General features: G+C 43.5%; 3 protein-coding genes across 4 annotated transcripts; 2 read left to right on the top strand and 1 right to left on the bottom strand.

Annotated features, from left to right (window-relative positions):
• The first annotated feature begins 404 nt into the window (after nt 1–404).
• capn3b (calpain 3b) lies at nt 405–11,426 on the top strand. 2 transcript variants are annotated; one of them, XM_040161160.2, is made up of 23 exons: nt 405–948; nt 2,140–2,209; nt 2,473–2,591; nt 2,988–3,121; nt 3,775–3,943; nt 4,170–4,253; nt 4,351–4,442; nt 4,573–4,650; nt 5,043–5,203; nt 5,325–5,494; nt 5,588–5,599; nt 5,975–6,183; nt 6,273–6,309; nt 6,900–6,923; nt 7,102–7,194; nt 7,717–7,794; nt 7,879–7,936; nt 8,029–8,093; nt 8,302–8,370; nt 8,450–8,528; nt 8,635–8,751; nt 8,910–8,968; nt 9,367–11,426. In XM_040161160.2, exons 1-23 carry the CDS (start codon nt 637–639, stop codon nt 9,391–9,393), a joined length of 2,316 nt encoding a protein of 771 aa, XP_040017094.1. In that variant the 5' UTR covers nt 405–636; the 3' UTR covers nt 9,394–11,426. The 2 variants fall into 2 exon arrangements, with proteins under 2 accessions (XP_040017094.1, XP_040017095.1); XM_040161161.2 differs by lacking the exon at nt 6,900–6,923.
• Nucleotides 9,746–19,056, bottom strand: znf106b (zinc finger protein 106b). The gene is made up of 21 exons (XM_040161156.2): nt 18,918–19,056; nt 18,396–18,511; nt 18,207–18,268; nt 17,567–17,770; nt 16,360–17,487; nt 15,960–16,269; nt 15,823–15,883; nt 15,479–15,633; nt 15,312–15,372; nt 14,466–15,156; nt 14,325–14,374; nt 14,110–14,237; nt 13,854–13,988; nt 13,492–13,608; nt 13,003–13,194; nt 12,705–12,767; nt 12,378–12,497; nt 12,114–12,185; nt 11,938–12,009; nt 11,670–11,816; nt 9,746–11,422 (listed from the first exon to the last, which is right to left on the bottom strand). Exons 1-21 carry the CDS (start codon nt 18,964–18,966, stop codon nt 11,366–11,368), a joined length of 3,990 nt encoding a protein of 1,329 aa, XP_040017090.2. The 5' UTR covers nt 18,967–19,056; the 3' UTR covers nt 9,746–11,365.
• Nucleotides 19,057–19,167: 111 nt separating this feature from the next.
• Nucleotides 19,168–20,776, top strand: churc1 (churchill domain containing 1). The gene is made up of 4 exons (XM_040161166.2): nt 19,168–19,303; nt 19,467–19,602; nt 20,260–20,330; nt 20,411–20,776. The coding sequence occupies exons 1-4, from the start codon at nt 19,265–19,267 to the stop codon at nt 20,501–20,503; spliced, it is 339 nt and encodes a 112-aa protein (XP_040017100.1). The 5' UTR covers nt 19,168–19,264; the 3' UTR covers nt 20,504–20,776.
• The last annotated feature ends 535 nt before the right edge of the window (nt 20,777–21,311 follow it).

The raw sequence follows: 21,311 nt of genomic DNA, 5'->3' as shown, positions 1-21,311 counted from the left end.
AATTGACAGGGCATTTTTTTTACCACTAGGTTGTTAATATCTTAATATATTATAGATATTGAACAGAGGTTTGGACTAACTGTAATCAAGTTAACCACTTGGTAGTTGTGTTGTGCATTATAAGCACTCACTAAAGCTGTTATTGCCATTTAGAATAGGAATTCTCATTCATTTTGAAAGGCGGTATCACAGTACACACAGTGGGTAGATAACCTGAATCTGACCTACACCTTTTCCCCCCAAAACGTTCTCTCTAATAATGATCAGTGCAGTACCTTCAGTACACTGGGACCTTAAGTGTTGATTCAGGCTCCAACCTTTTTCTCAGGCCCACTTTCTCTCAGAGGAGCCTCCTCCCCTCTATACAGGCCTATATTTAGGTGCAGCCTCTCGGCAGCCGGGTCACAATAGTGACCGTGTGAGTGCTGGTGTAAGGGGCTTTTTGGCTGGTCAGTGTTCCTAAGTGGGGACACTGTTTCAAGTAAATAAAGGAACTAAAACTGAATCCGCGTCAGCGAGGACTCAGGAAGCGTCTCTGGCCGTTTTGCAAGTCCATGCTGAATAAGGAGTGTCTTTTTTGGGGGCATTTCATAAATTGAATAGGGACATCAAAGGGCCGAGGCATTCACTTTTAAGATGGGGGATAAGAAACGCAAAGCGCCTCTCGTTGAAGATACGAAGGCGAGAGTGCTTTTTGAAACCGAAACATCACTTGAGGCCGAGGAAAAGGCGGATTACCCTTCCGCTGGCACCAACTCCATCTACTCGGCGATTCTGAGCAGAAACGAGGCCGTCAAGGATGCCAAGCGTCTCAAGACGTTTTTGGAGCTGCGGGACAAGTACGTGAAGAAGAACGTGGTGTTTGAAGACCCCCTGTTCCCCGCAAATGACTCCTCACTCTTCTACAGCCACAAGCCTGCCATGAAGTTCGAGTGGAAGCGTCCCTCGGTGAGTGACAGCCTTTTACTAATCGTCTACCCTGAATCCGAAAGGGACTCGCCCGTGTTCGGATGAAGTCCGCTCTAAAGTCTTCGTGCATCTCATCGCTTCCTCTCAACACGTGACCGGGGTCGCCGAGTGGCTGCACGGCGTTCACGCATAGCTCTGGGTTGTCACTTTCTCCAAGCACAGACATCTGAAGCTCCCACAGGAGGTCACCAGCTGTCGGTCACGGGAAACATAGTGGCAGCTATAAGGAGTAGGATTTCCAAAAAAAACCCTTTCAGCATGTTGTATTAGGCATATTATATTCTTGTCATTATCACGGCGTTGCTGTAAATAATAAGTCAAGCTGGAGGTTTGACTAATAATCTCTCTAGTTAAATTTCTGTAACAGTGCAAATTATTTAAACTAAAGTTTAAATGCAGTGGAGTAGAATTATCAAAAGAATAGTTTCTAATTTTGAAAAAAAAAAACACTTATTTGCTGAGAATTTGACCACTTTTCTTATCAATTGTCTGATTACATTCTTGTCAACAAACTAAATGAGAATATTTCCAAAAATGGTGAGCTATCAAGAGTTTATTTAATTAACTTTAAAGAAAGTAAAGTGCAATACATGAACGTTGTTTAAGTATAAATATTAACATAGATATCATAAACGTCATGTATTTTCGCAACAATAATCAATTCTATTTTTAAGCTGATTTTTACCATTGAAAAAAAAAAAAAGATTCCATTGAAAAATGTCTGCCCAGTATTTTTCTAAATCCAGTGGAACATGAATCTGCAGCTTGGTTGCTACTTAGTGACAAATGATGAATGTTACTTTTGGCCATTTCGCTGATATTAAGGATACACAAATCTCAGCAGGGCGTCAGCTGTGGAGCCGGCTCTATATTTAGAACATGAGGCTGCATCATTAAATGTGATGAGGGCAGCAGTTATACAGGGATTATTATTAAGGTGTTCTTTACTCTACGTGTCTTTTGGCTTCTATAGAGCAGAGTACATATTACCCTGCAGGAGAAACTAATGTTGTTAGAGACTAGATCAATAGATCTAAAATGCAAGGCTTTTTTAAGCATGCATCGTTTCCTCTAACGTGGTATTTCATAATAACAAAAAAAAATTGTACTTTGACGTTGATATTTTGCAACATGAACAGAAATCTTTTCTTTTTCTTTTTCCATTGACAGGAAATTTGTGAAAACCCCCAGTTCATCATAGACGGAGCCAAAAGGACAGACATCTGTCAAGGAGAATTGGGTAACGTTTGATCTGTCCCAAAGAAGAAGCAAACGATTAGAAAGAAGCAGCCTTTGGATGGAGGTCCAAGGAAATATTGACGTTTTTGAATGGTTCAAAAGTGTCCCTGCCATAGCTTCTGTAAGCAGAGACAGTCCTGACCGGGGACATGGCCAATAAATCAAATGCACAGCCAAGACGAGAAGCCTCTGACCTGCTGCCTTTTTGGAAGGGAAATGTTTGGATCAAGAGATCTCACAGCTGGTAACTCTGCCGTCTGACAGGTGACTGCTGGCTGCTGGCTGCCATCGCCTGTCTGACCGTCAACGAGAAGCTGCTGTACCGAGTGATTCCCCCGGACCAGAGCTTCACCGACAACTACGCCGGCATTTTCCATTTCCAGGTTCTGCTTGAATATTTGGCAGATTTGTGCGTGATGCATGGATTTTCATGTCGCAGTGACAGGGATGGAAACCGGGGAAAATTAACTTTAGAAAGCGATACAGTTGAATGGTTTGAATTAAAACAAACATTTGTAAAATAGAAATAAAATTACATGCTTGAATATGTGATGTTTCTTTAATGCCATTAACATTAAAAAAAAGAAGCTTTCTTTTTAGAAATAAAAGAAAATAAGAACATTAAATTACTAGTTTTGAATAATATTTAGATTTTGTTTAATAAATAGGAATCAACATACAATGTGAAGGATGGTTTGTTCTTTGCATAATGATGATGTTTTTTTTTACTTTGTTACACCACTGACTTGCTGTTATCTCTTTTGTCTAAATGCACTCAGTTCTGGCGCTATGGCGAATGGATCGATGTTATCGTGGACGATCGCATCCCCACCTGCAACAACCATCTGGTGTTCACCAAATCTTTCAGAAAGAACGAGTTCTGGAGCGCTCTTCTGGAAAAAGCTTATGCCAAGTGAGCGCAGCACATAAACACTCCCTGCAAAGTGTTGCAGCGCTTCAGATCGTTCCATGATGTTGATTCATTCACTTCACATTTCCTGTCCATCCAATGGAGAAAAAAAAGTTCTATTTTAGTCTTCAGCTCTTTTTTTTTCCTCTCAGAAAAAGGGTTAAAGCCTCAGAAAATGAAACCAGGTGCTTTAAATGTAGTTTCTGATTCTTTAAAAAAATGTCACTGAAAGTATTGAGTAGTAGAAAACGTCACTGGTATATAACTTATTTTATTTAATTTCAGGTAAAACAGCAGTTTTTAAAATTAAATACTGAGTCAAATGGTTTATGTACATTAATACACAAACTGGCAAACCTCCGTCCTTATGTTTCAATATTGGCTGTCGTCAAATTTTGAAGAAACAAAGCCACGACATGTTAGCGCATTGAACACAACAACTGATCTCTCTCTCTGTCTCTATGTCTCTCTGTCTCTGTCTCTGTCTCTCTGTCTCTCTCTCTCTCTCTCTGTCTCTCTGTCTCTCTGTCTCTCTGTCTCTGTATCTGTCTCTGTCTCTCTCTCTCTCTCTCTCTGTCTCTCTGTCTCTCTGTCTCTGTATCTGTCTCTGTCTCTGTCTGTCTCTCTCTCTCTCTGTCTCTCTGTCTCTCTCTCAGGTTGCACGGCTCTTACGAAGCCCTGAAAGGGGGCAACACTTTGGAGGCCATGGAGGATTTCACTGGCGGGGTTACTGAGTTCTTCGACTTGCCCGAGGCGCCCAAAGAGCTCTACAGCATCATGAGGAAGGCGCTGGAGAGAGGCTCGCTCATGGGCTGCTCCATAGATGTGGGTGTGGATGGAAGTGCACAGAAAACAGAGAGTTTTTCCATTTTCCTCGGGCGTATCAGCCCGGTTCAACAATTTAGTCACACTATGAGAAGCTGAACTAAGGTGTAAAGTTTTTCCCCAAGCTTTTACATCTTTAACTTTGCAGGAAAACTGTATTTAACTGTAGAATACAAAATAAGTGACTTTAAAATAATGTTTTAGCAACTTGTGTTCTATCCGTCAGGCTCTTTCGGCCACTGAACAGGAGACCCGGACGGATCAGGGGCTGGTCAGGGGTCACGCCTACTCCATCATAGGTTTGGCGGAGGTGCGGTAAAACGTTCACACCCTATTTCTGTTTCTCAGTAAGAGAAGTGACGTAAGCTAGTAAGTGATGCCGACCGGTTTTTGTTGGTTGTTTACAGTGTGACGGGGTTGAAAAGGACACCACAATTCGCCTGATTCGCCTGCGTAATCCCTGGGGTTGGGTGCTGTGGAAAGGCCCATGGAGCGCAAAGTACGACCTCAAAAACATTCCATGCAACCTTTTGAATTGTTATTAAATCAAATCACAAGAATAACTGCTTATATGAAACAGGATTGGGAGATTTTTCATTCATGTTGTGTGTTATTTTGTCTTTCTGAAGCTCGACAGAGTGGTCGACCATTTCCATCGCAGATAAGGACAACCTGATTAAACAGACTGTACAGGAGAGCGAGTTCTGGTGGGTAAAACACTTTAAAAGATATTCATTTTATGGTTTTATCAGTTTTTTTTGTAGCTTCTTATGTTTCATTAGTGGTCTATTCTGATCAACAGCAGCTGATTTGCTTATTTCTTTTTGTTTTATTGATGCATAAATGAAAAAAAAACAACTTCCAACTCATTAATGTATGTTAACATCATAACTGCACACATGTGCAAGCAAACAAATATATTCATTGTACGTACCGCTTGCATGTTAGCATTCAGCATCTGACGCTGACACAGTGCAACACACCTACGGCCGCTTCACTTTTTTTTTGCCCCACTTGTGTTAAACACTAAAAAGCTGCAACGTCCTCCCTTCGCCAAAATACAACTGCACGGAACTTCCTCTTTCACGTTCCCCTCCAGGATGTCATTCGCTGATTTCACGAGGAACTTCACCAAGCTGGAGATGTGTAACTTGACCCCCGACGCCCTGGGCTGCGATGAAAGACAAAGCTGGACGGTGTCGGTCAACGAGGGTCGGTGGGTGAGAGGCAGCTCCGCCGGCGGCTGCAGGAACTTCCCACGTAGGCCATTATTTTTTTTTAAATCAGCCACTGTTACAGGACCCGCGTGGAGCAGACGCCCCCCGCCCCGTGTCTCCTCGCCCCTTGTCGCAGGTTTCACTTTTTTCCCCCTATTTTACAGAAACGTTCTGGACGAACCCTCAGTACCGGCTGCAACTGTACGAGGACGACGACGACCCGGAGGACGGGCAGGCGGCCTGTACCGTTGTCGTGGCTCTGATGCAGAAAGGCCGGAGGATGCAGCGCCACCAAGGGGCTAAATTCCTCACCATCGGGTTTTCAATCTACGAGGTGCTGGCCACGTGAACCCAAAACACACCGGATAATCTGATGTTCATTCACTGGAGATTAACTACGTCTTTTACTCCTTCTTTGTGTCTGCAGGTGCCGAAGGAGGTACGTCCATGTTGGAGAAGGGTGTTGGTTTTGATTTAGCTGCGTGGTAATAATAATGCAGGCTGCTGTTGAATGTTTTATCTTTATCGTCCTGTAAAAAGTACAGGATTATTTACACAGTTAAATAATATGTACAGTTATTTGGGATTATTCTACCTTTTACAAACAAATTGTCGGAAAATAACCCGGAAATGTTATCAAACTTCTTGTTTCATCACACCAACAGTGGAAAAAATATATATACATACATTTTCTGTGAGACAAGAATCACTAAAATTTTAATAGATTGCACAAAGAAGAAATAGGCTTCATATCAGATATACAGCATATCAAAGCTCGATCCTTTCTGACCGAGTGCTTGGTTTCCATCCGTAGATGTGCGGACAAAATCAACACCTGCAGAAGGACTTCTTCCTGTACACCGCCTCCAAAGCCAAATGCAAGACCTACATTAACCTGCGGGAGGTGACGGAGCGTGTGCACCTGCCTCAGGGAGAGTACGCCATCATCCCCACCACCTTTGAGCCCCACCAAGACGGAGAGTTCATCCTCAGAGTGTTCTCGGAGAAGAAGAGCACGTCTGAGTAAGGACCTTTGACGCTTGAGCCACAGTCAATGCTACTGAGAGGATCAATAACAAGTGTAATCTAATGCTTCTGTTCTTTCCTCACAGGGAAGTGGAGGACACAATTGGGTCTGAGAAAACACAGGTTTGCAACAAAAATAGTAGGATAAAAACAAATTTTGGATCATGCTGACTGATGTTTCACAGTTGAAATGAATAAATTAGAGAAGTAGGGTTAATTTGAATATATTTAAAATATTTGATACAGGGTATTGAAACACTTTGAGTGACCAGTTGATGGTGGGAGTTCCCTTCTATCATGATATTACTATTTCTGGTCTGTAAATGTATTTAAATGGCTAGCTTTATAACTCTTGCTTTTTACCATAATGTTCTTCTGGGATTAGATATCACTTTCACTCAAACCTAAATTGAGCATAATTATACCAAAATAAAGTATCCATGGCATTAAGTTGACCCTTTCCTCTGAAAGAGACCGAATATATGGACAAAGCCAAAACAGTCCAGTGCAAAGGTTAACGGCAACATACGTCCATCAGTTGTTCATCATTTGTAAACCCATTTTGATATTTCATCAACATTGTTCCCCTTGTCTTTGCCTCAATTCATACTGCACTCTTTTTCCAACACGAGTAACTAACAGACTCGAAAGGTGTTTTCCTCCTTTTCATCTCATTTCATCCTCCTGTCCTTCCTTCTCTTTCTGGCCTTCAGCAAGACAGGAAAAAGAAAGAGAAGGTAATGCACGCATGCATGCATGCAGCGTTGTTAGATGGCTTTTGATGGCTGCTACTCTCCATTATATGTCGTTATCAATGTTCAGTGGTATCAGTGGTTACAGTTTGTGTTATCACATGTGTGTGCGTGTAGACTGTAACGGTAAAATAACAATAAACGACCTGTTTCTGTTTGCCAGCCGATCGTGTTCGTGTCAGACAGAGCACGAGCCAACAAAGAAATTGAGCACGACGGCATCGAGGGGGAGAAGAAGACGAAGAAGAAGCCAAAGGTGATTTCCTCGTGGCGGGAGCCTGAACTCTAAATGCTGCGGCCACATGGCAGATAGCTCACAGTGGCCAAGAGCCGGCGAGGCTTCTGCAGACTGACTGCTGCCAAACGCCATCAGGTCAAATGACATGACGGGGAGTGAAATAATTGAAATTGAGGTCAACTGAAGGCTCGAGTGCACCTGTTTTTTCCTGCAAGGTCTCAGCGTACGCGGGCGTAGTTTGCTCGTGTCTTTTGCTAATGAGCTGCTTTCTTCGGTAATATGAGGAGATGCATCAATACCTTAGAGGAGTCTTACTATTACTGCAGCGCAATTAAACCGAGCCGCAGAGAGTGAACAGCTGGCCTCAGAAACGGCTTATTCACCAGGCCTTTCCGACTCATTTTGATCCTTCCACACGTTAGTAGTTCATTTTGTCACATTATATTAACATAAATGTTATCATAATTGAGAACGTAGGAGGCTGTCACCTACTTTTAACTGGCACTATAAGGTACTTCCCTCTCGCATCTCCCTTTACAGCGAAAGCTACTCCAACCAGAGGAGGAGACCGAAGAGGAAAAACATTTCAGAGCCATTTACCAAAAGGTTGCCGGCGAGGTGAGTACGCAGAGAGGATTGGGGACGAGGACAATAGAGGGCTGCTGCAAGGCTTTGCAACTAACACTTCCTTCCTCCCATCAGGACATGCAGATCTGCGCCAACGAGCTCAGGACGATCATGAGAAACGTGCTCGCCAAACGTGAGTGATCCGTAAGGAGGTGGAGACCGTCACTGCGTTCGCCGAGCCGGTGTCACGTGATCAATCGTACCGAGTCGTCCCTTTTCCTCCAGATAACGAAATGAAGACGGAAGGCTTCAGCCTGGAGACGTGTCGCAGTATGATCGCGTTGATGGATGTATCCTTTCACTTTGCTGAAACTGAGAGCTTAAATGGGAGGTGACAACAGGAAAAGGCCTCGCGTCGCCTCGGCACCAGCAGGTTGTAGGTTTGAATCCCTCCAGAGGCCATGACATGGACATGTCAAACTTCATCTCAAGAGCGAGTGTCTTTCGGTCAAGCAGCCCACATTTCGTGTGTATTTCCGATAAGTTACCGTCTCTCAGACTGATGGGACGGGAAAGCTGAACCTGCAGGAGTTCAAACACTTGTGGAAAAAGATCAAGGAGTGGCAGGTAGGACCGCCGTGACACCCGAGAGCTCCTGCTCGTCTTCAGCAAAACACCTGACGTCCGTCTCCTCGTGTGCCTCCAGCTGATCTTCAGACGATACGACGAAAACAAGACCGGCTGCGTCAGCAGCTTCGAGATGAGGAACGCCGTCAATGACGCAGGTGGGCGGCATGAAGGAAATACCTTTGTTTACACTGTCGGACAAAAGGTGTTTCTGCTGATTGTTTACCGTGTGTGTGTGTGTGTGTGTGTCTGCTCCACACGAAGGGTTTCACCTCAACAAGCAGCTGTACGACATCATCGCCATGCGCTACGCAGACGAACATCTCAACATCGACTTTGACAGTTATATCTGCTGCTTTGTGAGACTGGAGGGCATGTTCAGTAAGTGCTTCACGGACTCAACTCGTCTTCTCAGCTATTGATCCAGAATCACTGCTCATGCAAACGTCTTGTCATGACTTGAAGAATTCAGTTGCAGGTTTTCCCTCCAGCAGTTTATGAAGAGATGAGATGAAAAGTGATTCTTTTGTGTGTTGCAGGAGCTTTTAATGCCTTCGACAAAGATGGAGATGGAATAATAAAGCTCAATGTCCTGGAGGTAAACTCTTGATATTCATAATATTATTTGCATTTTACTTTCTTTGCCAATGTAGGAGTGTGTAAATAGTTTGGCTCAAACCTTCTGAGCATTTGATTAAACTTAGTAAGAGTAATACAAAACAAACACTAGTTGCTTCTAAGGACATATTATCATATGTATATATACCATATATTGTATTGTCCATTTTTTCAGATTAGACTTTGAGGTGCTGCATGATGGATTTCATTATACTGTCAGGTGTCTCGAATATATTGTCCACTTAATCTCCCAATTTAGAAGACAAAGAATTTCTGGGAAAAATGTCCCAATATAGTGCAACTCCACAAACGACCATGCGTTACATTACAATGGAAGGTGTTTCATGTTCTTCCCTGGTTGTTTGTCTCTCTCTGCAGTGGCTTCAGCTGACGGTGTATTCTTAAATCCCCACTGACGTAGCGCCCAACAGTCGGAGCGTCGCACTCAAGACTCAACTCTCCTGGAAAGTCTTGTTATGTATTTTTGCACGGCTCAGAGATTCGATGATGATCATCTCTCAACACTTAAACTACGATGGATTTGGCTTATATTTAAAAAGGTAAACTTTGCTGTGAATGTAATCACAAGTCAAGCATTAAATGGCTCAGTGTGCGCTGTTTCGATCGAGTATGAAGAATTTTTGGTTTATAACTTAAAGCTAGAAGAATCAGTAAGAAGTGTTTCATTATGAGAAGTGATGGAGAAGGTTTGACAAACTGAATGTGCTGAAACTCGTTTTAGAACTTGGCAAAGAGGAATAGTTACATTATATTTTATTGCTGTACACATAGTGGGTATTAAAGACAAATCCAATACACCCCGTACACAACATAGAAAAATGAAGACATCATTTTAAGATTCTTAGTCTGTGAAAGGTTTGGTCTGAAAGTTCTCACTACTACTTTTCTAAGCAGTAGTTTTCAAGGTGACATTGGGGAGAAGAAGATTGCTTAAAATAACTCTTGGAAATATGGAGCGGTTATAAATAAGGGGATGGTTTGTTGCTAAAATGATGCTAAACCATATTTTCTAGAGTCAAACATCTCAGCAAACACAATGAACTACTTTGAATGCTGAGTGTGAAAGAGGGACATAAGGATTCATCGTCTTAACACACTTAAAAGTGGGGAGGTGGCACATTTCATTCTTCATACAGAAAGTGTCCGGTGCTAAATATTAGCCAATATTTCAAACCCTTGAGTTACTTTTCAAACGGCGTGTCCTATAAATAGAAGACGCAGAAATATAACATGTTCATTTCCATAACTCAAGTGAGGAAAATCTCAGGATAAAAATTCGGAAAAACCTCAAAGGATTTAAAAAATCTTCCTTACCAAACATCTGACTGTCTGGGATCCTGTGTATGTGAAAAGATAATGAGCATAAAGCCTTGTACTCTGTTGTGCTGAATGATATCTGCAAAATTGCTTCATATTCCAAACTACAAGTTTGAAAATTAAAATGAGCTCTTGAAGTGTGGAGTAGGAAAGAAGTGCGCTTGTCAAACTGTAGCTTGTAATCTCAAACGCTAGTGGCTCACGGCTAAACTAGCCAGCACAAGAATAACAAACTAAATCTTTGGCGCACTGTCGAGGTTTAACCAAAGAAGATGAATGCATGGAAAGAAGAAAATAGATTGCGTTTTTCTGCATCAATCGGGATCCTTTATACAAACAGGCGCATTGTAAGACCACCAATTTAACAAGAATAACCCTTTATAATCCACTGGAGTCACATTGCAGACAGACGATGTGACTAACTGGGTTCTGGTGAATAACTAAACTGTGGCATCCCTGCTCTGCTGTTCATCAGAACGTTCAGACGACAACTAAACCACTTCAAGCTCCACTTTGAGTCCATCGCCAAAAGATTTAACAATACACACTGCTTCTTAAAAGTCCGTGTTTCAGTGCTGCATAGTTTTACAAATGTTCTGAGTAATTAGCTCCACGTTTAACTAACGACATCCGAGGAGGCTTATTGTACAATATACATTAATACACAACGGAAAACCACAACATGAATTCATTGTGAAAACAAAAAACTTGCAGACCACCAAACCAAATAGATTCATGAATTGACTAATCACATTTAACTGCAAATAATTGTTTTTCAATAATGTTTTCATCAATTGGGTTTTTGGTCATGCAAAGGCTTCAGGGATCAATGACAGAGTCTCACTGTAACAGAGCTGAAATATTATACACAAGAGATTTGCTCAGCACCTCAAAAGCTGGAGCATAACAGGAAAACATCATGTCCTATTGGACAATTAATGAAAAATCTTTTTCATTCATTTTTTTTTTTTAAAAGAGCAGACGTGTTGTTGTGGCTGCGACAACCGTATCTGCTGCACCGCTTCTCTCCACAGCTGCTTCAAGGCTGCACCTTACTGTCGTTGTCCACGTGGTTCCGCATGTGTTCAGGCAGCTTCTGCAAGGAAAATACAAATGACACAAGTATGTCTATGCGCGGAAGGAGTGTGTGTATGTGAGTGTGTGTATGTCTATGTGCGGAGGGAGTGTGTGTATGTCTATGTGCGGAGGGAGTGTGTGTATGCGTGGAGGGAGTGTGTGTATGCGTGGAGGGAAAGCACATATGGATGCCAAACTCCTGCACGCTGCTTAGCTAATGAGCCGATTGGCAGTCTGGGAAAAAGCAGACGTTGTAGGTTTGTTACCTGCTGAACAGACTGCGGGGTGGAGAAAAAAGTGTGGCATCTTTTCCAGCGACATTTGGCCGCCGGCAGGTTGAGGTTGCTGTGATCGCTGACGAGGTGCTGCAGAAGATGCTCTGGGTTACCGAAGATCAGAGCGCAATTCTGCCACTGAACACAGGGCGAAGGTCACAAGCACAAACAATACAATCATTAAATAAATTCATCTGATTAAAAATGTTGACATTTTTGTTGAAGGTTTGCGCTCTGTAAAACGGCGTTGAGTCGTTACCCAGCAGCGGTAGTTCTTCATCAAGTTGAGCTTCACAGCTTGAACAGTGCCATCATAACAGCCTGTGTAGACCTGGGTGGGACAAACAATGACAGACATTAAAAAAAGGTACATATATACAATATACAACAATATCATGTTTCGTGTCCTGGTTGGACCCGGCTTGGTCGACTTACCACACTCTTATATACGGCCATGCACATCACCATGTCAGTGTGACCCCCGTACACCTGCAGACGATCATGAGACTGACAACACAAACACAAAGTTCACATGAATGACATTGACTTCTTGCATCGTGCATCAATCTGACAGTCGTATTATATTACACACGGATTCAGCATTAAGTCAAATATCTATATGTATGAAAAAGAGCATTGAGCCAGTCCACCTCTGGAACCCCACATCATTGTTAGACTGCATCGATGCAAGTTCTGTACCTGAAGCTCGTAAACTCTGACCAGTTTATCGAGACAGGCCGTCACCATCACTTTCCCCAAGATGACTATCGACGTGACCGCGTGGTCATGACCCTTGTAGATACGAACCAACTCCCCCGTCTGCAAATAAAAAGAGGCACGACAAAGATAAAGCGGTGACAAAGAACGTAAAAAAAAACACATTAACACAAACTTTTAGTTTATAAATTACTATTATTTCCAATATCTCTTTTTTTATTGTGACTTCAGTAACTAAATTTGTGCTCAACTTTCAAAAATACAAAAAAAAGGTGAATATTTTTTTATTCTCATAATTAAAACACTTACGTGGATGTTGTGAGCGTGAACGGATGTGTCACTGGAGCCACTAAACACCAGATCATTCACCACCTGAAATAAATAACGGCAACATAATGAAGTATATCCAATTATCTTAGGAATACTATGTTTCATGGTCTACATTCAAGAACTGGCATTTTCAAAAGCAAACATCCGTAAAAGCCGCATTTTTAAGAATGAAGCATTAACAGCTTTAAGATGTTCCGTTACTCAGTCTCCTTATCTGCACAAAACAGGTTTGTAAGTTAAACAGTCTACGTTTTCAGAGCTGAGCGGATCTCCTGACCTTCATGCAGAGGACAGTTTTGGTGTGGCCCTGCAGCGTGCGCAGCAGCAAGCCGCTCTTGGCGTCGCGGACGGAGATGCTGTTGTCGTAGGAGCCGACCAGCAGCACTCGCCGGGCGCCCTCCTGGGAAGTACCGAGGCAGCTCACGCCTCGCGGCCCGTGGCACTCAAACACATCCAAGTGCTTCATAGTCTGAGGAGAGAGAGAGATCACCAAGGGGTTAAAGGAAGAAGAAAAAAAAATGTTGACGAGTTGACGACTCTTCATTTGAGCAGGTGTCGGAGCATTACCGTAGATAAAAATAAGATCAGTGTAAATATAATCTCCTACTCTGCTAAATCAGTGGCTACATTTACAACACATGCGGAACACGTAATCTAAACTAAACCCGGTAAGATGATTGTTTTTCTATGTAAAAGCATAATAAATAAAAAACACTCCTGGCAACTTGATCATGAGCTACTTCCCGTGTGCATCAATGTCACTCACCTTTAAGTCGTAGCTGGCTACTGATCCATCGGCCAGTCCAGCATAAAGGATGTTCCAGGCAATGTGCAAACACAACACTCTGTCCGTCAGGGAGAGCTGGTCCAGACACTTTGTGGTCTGGAGGTGAGAGGAGAAAAAGAAAAACATCTCATCTAAAATAACCACATTCCACATCGACGTCTGTAAAAAAGTATTCACTACATACATACTTTCCTACTCGTAAGCCAAATTAGATTAAATTCTCTGCGGGGGGAGGGGCCAGGGGGGTTGCAGAGAGTTGCTTCGTTCATACAAAGTAACCGGAACCCACTAAAATGATTCCGTGTGTGATGGAAACATGGCTTGTCCAGTCGTGTTTGTACCTTTATGCTGTAACAGCGGATGGTCTTGTCACTGGCTCCGGTGAAGAGGCGACTTGGAGTTTTCGGGACCGACGACACCAGCAGACAGTTCACTTTGTTTGTGTGACCCACAAAGAACGCTTTGCACTCCTTGGTCTGGATGCACAGAGAGAGTTTGTTGTATTACGTTGTAGGCGTAACAATTAAGAAAACTAACAACGTTAAAACAAGGATTTAGTTTTTGGGGAGCGGGATTTCTTATTGTCTGAGGAAGTACCATCAGACAGTAGGCCCGCGCCGTGTTGTCCCCGGAACACGTGTACAACCGGCCGTTGTGAATCTGGAGGCCGTGCACGGGGCCCGTGTGACTCAAAAAAGATCCCACAGACGGCTCCTCGTCCTCGTCTACAGATTATAACAAAGCAACAGACAAGACGTTATTACGGTCAAAAAATTTTTTTACTCAATGCGAGTGGAACAAACAATCCTCACCGAGCGTACTGCTGGGATCTTTCACTGGCTCGTGTGTGGGCTGAACTTTTCTGATCAAGAGAGAGAAACGTGGGTCACATTTGATCCCGGAGCCAAAGTAATGCCTCTAACGTCAGTTATCTACACCAAACGTCGCCTCACCTCTCCACATCACTTTGCTGAAGCGTCTGCGTGCTTGACGAATTGAGCTCCACACTGACAAACCGTTGAGGGGACTCTTGGTGGGCCGGAGAATCTGGTCCATCCTCACTGTCCGAATCCCCCGATTCGTCGACGTCAATGACCACCAGGTTGCCCGGCTCCATCATTTCGACAGAGGCCTCGCTCTCGCTCCCCTCGTCGTCGTCTGCTGCGATTTGAGCTGTGGGCTCGTCTTCCACCTCCTCTCGTTCTCTGCAGAGATTTCCTTCCGTCTCCCCCACGGAGTCATCGTCCGCTGACGGCGTTTCTCCGCTCGCCGACGTCGCCGTCTGCTGCCAAGCGTTTGCGCCCGTCGCTTCGGAGCACTCGGCTTTGACTCGTTTGACAGCGGTAGCAGCCGGTGCAGTGGCAGCCAAGGATGGCGACGGGAGCCGCGGTGAAGGAAGATTGGGGGGAAACGGGAGCACCGGTAGGGTTGCGTGTAGCTGAAGTACACCTTTGAAAAGTTCTTGCTTGACTGGAATTGTTGGCAGGGCGAGGGGGCTAATGGAAGACGGTGGGACTGTGGGAGATGGCTGCTGCCTGGAGGAGGTGGGGAAGACGGAGGCCAGAAGGGGAGAGTGTCTTGGATGCGCTGTAGCAGCAGCCCCTGCTGATGAGGTGGTGGCTTTCTCTGCGCCAGAGTATCCTCCTTAAAAGAGATTAAGAAGGCAAAAAAGGTCAACCGCTTGTTTGGTACCCCGTCGTCAGCGTGGATTGACTTCAGCCCCCCCACAACCTCCTCAGGATGAGCAGTTTAAAAAAAATGTTAGACTTGTTTGGTAGCGACGGGTAAATCGACTCTACCTTGCATCCCTTGGAGGATTTCGATTCGCTGAGCTCTCAGATTGTTCACCTCCACAGAAAACTACAACAACAAAAAAAAGAAACAGTTTAATGTAAACCCTTGACATGAAAACATTTATTTATTTGCTTTCCCCCCCAGTTATGTGTCCAGCCGTTGGTGGTGGTACCTGCTGTCTCATTAGCAGGAGTCGTTGCACTTCTGTGTAGGCAGCTTGCAGGGAATTGCGGGCCTGGACCAGAGACCTGTCCAAATCCTGCAAAGAGTGACTGAGCTCATCCTCCCTCAGAGAGACAGCCAACAGCTGGTCCATGGGGCCCTGGTCTGTCAGGTGGGGGAAAAGACGGACAACAGTTAGATTTTTATTTGTATTAAACAACCTCACTGGGATCCAAACGTTGTCCATTCAAATAAATATGTGGTTAAAGGTCATTGGACGTGCGTTACCCTTTTCATTCATAGAATTCTTTCAATTAGAACACACAGATAAGGCACCCAAAATATCAGAATTACCATTGTTTGACTTGGACTTCTTCTTTTTTCCACTTGGCTGCATGTGGGAAATGTCATCAGCCTGTAAGAGAACAGTGATTATATTACAACTAGGAAAAAGTATAAGTTTGATATCATTTGTGGGGTTCACTACTCACAACGTTGGGTTTCCTCTTGATGGCACTACAGTTGGCTCTCAAATCTCCAACAACACCCTCCAAGGTGGGCTCCACCTTCACGAGGAGACCCCGCGCTGCACCACGCTGCTCCAAAGGCCCCCGATTTGGAGCGTCTGGCTGGGTTTCCCTCTCATTGTGCGTTGTGTTCCGGGGCGGAGGGGACAATAATGGTTCACCTGAAGGACCTTCGGAGAACGTTTCCCAGTGGAAGCCTTCCGACGTAGTGGGGTCATTTGCTTGTGTGGCGCTTTCTTGGTCAGACAGAGGGTTCGCCAACTCAATTCCAAACCTGTTTCCAAACCAGAACCAAAACAACAGTTACCAAAGTATTACTTTAAACAAATGGTAGAAAACGTTTGAAAGAAAAGAACGGATTTACCTGGGCGTGCCGCTGCCGCTCTCCTGTTTTCTCCTTTTTAACTCCTCATACGTCCCCATCCCGCTTGGATTACTCTCGGCCCCTGACAAGTTGAGTTTACTCGTGTTTGGTTTAGCCCCGTCCTCTTTGACGAATTTGCGGGAAATTCGAACCTTGCTGCGGATGTTCAGGTTGGGCTCTGAGGATGTAGGCGGACACGGGCTCAGAGGGGTCTTGCTGTCGAGGGAGTCCTGGCATCCTTGTGCCATTTCAAAATATCTCCGCTTTTGCTTAGATGAAGTAACGTTGGAGACAGGGCCAGATTGGCCAGATTTGCCAACCTGTGGAGAGGCTCCCGTCGGCTTGCATTTCTCATCTCCAGCTGACACCAGGACCCCTGCCTCGGCCTTCTGCTTCCGGGCTTCGCGGTCAGCTCTACACAGCTCCCTCACGCCCAGCGCTCTTCTGATTTGCCGTAGCATCGTACTGACGTCGACGTCCCGTATTGGGGCTGCATTTGCATTTCCGTTTGCTGAAGCCGTTTGAGCTGAAGCTCGCTGTGCCGACTGAGAGGATTCTGGACCCTGCACCTGGTCCTGACCAAAGATGATGGCTCCGTTATAAGGAAGATGATCACTGGTGAATTCTCCATCGTCCTGCTTGTTGTAATAGTCATCCTGGGTGATGGTAGGCCACATGTTTTGTTGTAGTTTTTTTGTTGTCTGTTGTTGCTCTCTTTGCTTTTGTCTTTTACAAGGTCTTTCGGTTGGGGAGCTCTTGATTTGGATGGAAAAGTCACTATACACCAGCTGTTGAGCTGATTGTGTGGACTGGTCTCTAACAGTAGAGTGATGCAAAGTTTGACCTGCAGGGTCTTCAGACAAGGAAACCAACCTGCTTTGATTCTGGGGAGTTGATTCTCTTTGGCAAAGGGAACTTTGCAGACTGGACACTTTGTTCTCTTTGTTTTGACAAACAGCATTGTTCTTTCCCTGTTTGTGAGTATCCGGCAGCAGTAGGCTACTCTTCACTGGCGTAGCTTTTTCCTGCTTCCCTCGTTTGGTCGTATTTTTAGCTATCAGTGGTTTTGGACGCTCCCTAGCAGCTGTCTGCTTCCCTTTCTTTTTCTTCTTTTTCCCTTCCTTCCTCCTGTAAAGGAAAAATGATCAGTTATTACAATATTACATTGTGGATGGGATAAAATAGATACAAATAAATAGGTTATTACGCCTCTTTTCTCAGTGTCCTGTTTCTCTGACGGATCTGTAGCAGCCTTTCTTGGCCCAAAATCTTCAACAGGGAGATGGGCTTTACATGTGCTTCCATAAGGCTCTTCAACTTGGCCAGGTGTTTATCACTGGTGATGTGCTCAGAATACTTATTTAAATCCATGGGGGATGCCTTACACGCCAGGCATTCGTGGAATAAACCCCTGTTATTGGAAGAACATTTGGTCAGATACAAGTACATGTCAGAATCTCTACTTTAAAGTTAGTTGATACATGTTATGATTATGTTATCCCAAGTTTAGAAAATACTATTGGTGAATAAAAATAACATTTTAAATAATTTAAAACCTCATAATATAATTAGGTTTCATGTTTTTTAACCAGTTATTGTAGAACAACAATAATTTAAATAGGATATTTATGCCACAAACAAAAAAAAAAAAAAGAATACCATTGAGGAATACAACCTTTATTATGTTATGCATATGGTATCATCCTTTTTTTTTAGATTGTGCAAGTGCATGATATACGTCTACGTACCGGTAAACGTAGATCATGCAATTATTTGCCTCTTTATGAAAAATAATTGATTCAAATAAAACAGGTTCATATTTTTTTTATGTAACAAATATCACTCACTTGCCCAGCACTGCCTCCAGCTCTATGTGATGCAGCATACTATGTACATGTCCTTGTGCGTCCTGTAGGTAGGAGACATTTGGTCAATCTCATAGATCATTTGAACGGCTGTAGTTTGGTAAAAACCTTATACCAGCCTGCAGTAAAGCACATTTAAATGTATAAATTGGTAAAGTGAGAGCCACTTACAGGTGTATAATATGTTCTCCGACACAACTCACAGAAGGTCACCCTTGCTCCCTTCAGTATCTTCTTCGCAGGGGATTTAGCCGCCGCGTTTCTTGAGGTTTTAATCTTTGACATTTCTACCCGGATGAAAAAGGGACAAGCGACAACAGCACATGTGTATCAATGAAGCCCGGCTGCAAGGTCTCAATAGCGTCAACAAAGCAACGAATGAAGCCTCCAGAATATACACTGTTGATGATATTTACATGTTATCGGTATTGTAGGTAAATATCAAAGCATTGGCCAATATAACACTGCGGTCCTCGAGATCAATCGTATAACGTTAGCCCACAGCCGCACAACGTGGTTTTTAAGTCAAAGGTAACTAAGCTAGCTAGTTAGCGTTCATGTTTTAGGTGAACTAACGGTTGACATTAACCTTAAATTAACACAAGCCGTTACAGTTGACGGTAATTAAGGTGCAATCTTAACGGATTATGCAGAAAAAATATCACGCTTGAATGACAAATATATTTGAATTACCAGACACATTTATCATGGAAACACCACTCTTCTGCTCCAGAACCGCCATGTTGGATGACGTAATTTTACGTGAAGTTTAGGTCAGCCAATGGTTGGCGAAAGAGAACACCGGATGTCTGGCAGGAGGCAGCGGGCGATCTTCGTAGATCTACATAAGACCGGATAGGGGCGGTTTGGGGCTTTTGCGGCGACATCCGGGCGGGTTGTTTTTTTTACAGATCTAAAAAGGCAGGTTTCCACTGTTCGGTGCGGAAGAGGAATTTTCGCCCCCCCGAAAAAAGAAGAAGCTGTTCCTGTGGCGTCTCTCAGTCTATTTTCAAGTGACTCGAACAATTTTCGAGTTAAACATGTGTAACGGCTGTGTGCAAAAAGAATACCCGGACCGGGTAAGTTAATTCAATGTAGCTTGCCGATAACTAACGTTACGTAAAACAAAAAAAAAACGTGTAACTAACGTAAATGCGCAGATACTGACGTCACAGTGCGCCAGCGCCAAGTTTGGGGTTCACCATTACCTCAACGACGCTGTTCCTGTGATTTCCTGCTCAGGGGAACACCTGTCTGGAGAACGGCTCTTACCTGATGAACTACCTGTGCTGCGCGAGCTGCCATCAGAGGGACTTTGTGCTCATCAGCAACAAAGCCACCGAGGATGAGGACGGAGAGGAGATCGTCACATATGACCGTCCGTCCCTCTTCTAAGTGCTCCAGACACACACGTTTAACAACCAGTTTTCATCTCAATATATATGTGCTGATATTTATGGAGTGTTGCATCTAGGGCGTTGTCTAAAAATATATAGAGTATAGAGTAGTCAAAGATGCTTTGCAGACATCCAAAATCATTGAGAGCCACACACAGAAAAGCTCAAACACACAGCAACACACTGCTAAAAAGCAGTTCTGTCCAGATCTGTAAATCAAAGGGATCGGTGTAAACGTAATGCTGCAGCGTGCAGTGATATGATTGACAGTGGTAACAAGACCGTTTTCCTGTTTCAACAGGCCAACGTTCCTCCACGTTCGCCTAGTATAGTGCTGAAGAATGTGACACCTTTTTAGGATCAACTCGTGAGCCGGGCCTTGCAACCCAGTCAGCGGCCGACTTCACCTGAATCGGCCCAAATGCTTTCAAACTTTCAAAATCATGTGTAAAGCTCTTTAAAGGAGGACACAGGCTCTTATTCCAGCTCATTAAGGCCCCTAAATGTTTTTGGCAGTGACAGTGTGCTACCTGAAACAGCCGTGTGAAGTGAATGATAAGAATCTTTCATAATAAGACAAAACCTATTAATAATCCACGGCAGAAATGTAATCCACTAATCCCCATTTCTCCTTTCAGATGTTTGCAAGAACTGTGACCATGTTGTGGCCAGGCATGAATATACTTTCTCCGTTGTTGATGAATACCAGGTAATGTATCACGCCCTCTGATTCAACAGTGTTGTTGCCCCTAAATGGTCTCTCAGTGTGTGCACTTTTCTGTTGTGCAGGAGTACACTATGCTCTGCATGCTGTGTGGAAAGGCGGAGGACTCAATCAGCGTGTTGCCAGATGACCCCAGACAGTCTGCACCTCTCTTCTAGATCTCAAACCCGTTGGTCGAGAATCAGTTCTTAGATGAAGATCACGGATGTGTTTCTTGCATCAGGGTTCCAACCCTTTTTATCTTCCATACAAGGTTTTATGCATTTCTTAAATCAAATACACAATAATTTAAGTCCTTCAGTGTTTATAAACTAGTATGTGTGGATATCAGATGAGCAGCACCTATAACGTTTTATTATATTCCAGGGCGCAACAAATATTCTGTATGTGAATTGAAAATTTACTGTAAATAAAAATGTCTTTATCAGGAATTGTTTTACCGTCTGCATTTTACAGGTCCTACTTTTCCAGATTTAGTTAATATATCTTTAAACAAAAGTATATTTTTATGCTCACATGGTTCAAAGTAATTTATTTTGCCAAATAACTGGTCCCCCTAAATAGCAGGGTTCATAGTGGGGTTCATTGGCCCCAGTCTTGATAGTTCATTTGTGACTGGGCTTCGAGATATCGACTTCATTCCTGACCTTGGAAATAGCAGAAAACAAAAAAGTAAAACTTACCGTAAAAGATAAAAAATTAACTGTCAAATACATTTGTAAACCAACATGAACAGGAAGCCCCATTAGGTGCTCAGAACTAAACGTTTATATTAGCAGCTTGTCAAAGTTCTAGAGCAACTACTTATTGCAACATTTTGTGAGATTGTTTTTCTTTATTACATTTTTTGCTGTTATTTGAACATCTGGATTTGCGTTATAATTTCTTGCTGTTTCGTTGCTGTACCGCTAAACAAATTCCATCCTTTAGTACGGATCTGCTGACGGAAACCTCACGACAAACCAA

This window comes from Gasterosteus aculeatus, chromosome 18 (assembly GCF_964276395.1).
Source record: "Gasterosteus aculeatus chromosome 18, fGasAcu3.hap1.1, whole genome shotgun sequence".
NCBI lineage: Eukaryota > Metazoa > Chordata > Actinopteri > Perciformes > Gasterosteidae > Gasterosteus > Gasterosteus aculeatus.
This window is presented reverse-complemented; position numbering and strand designations above follow the sequence as displayed.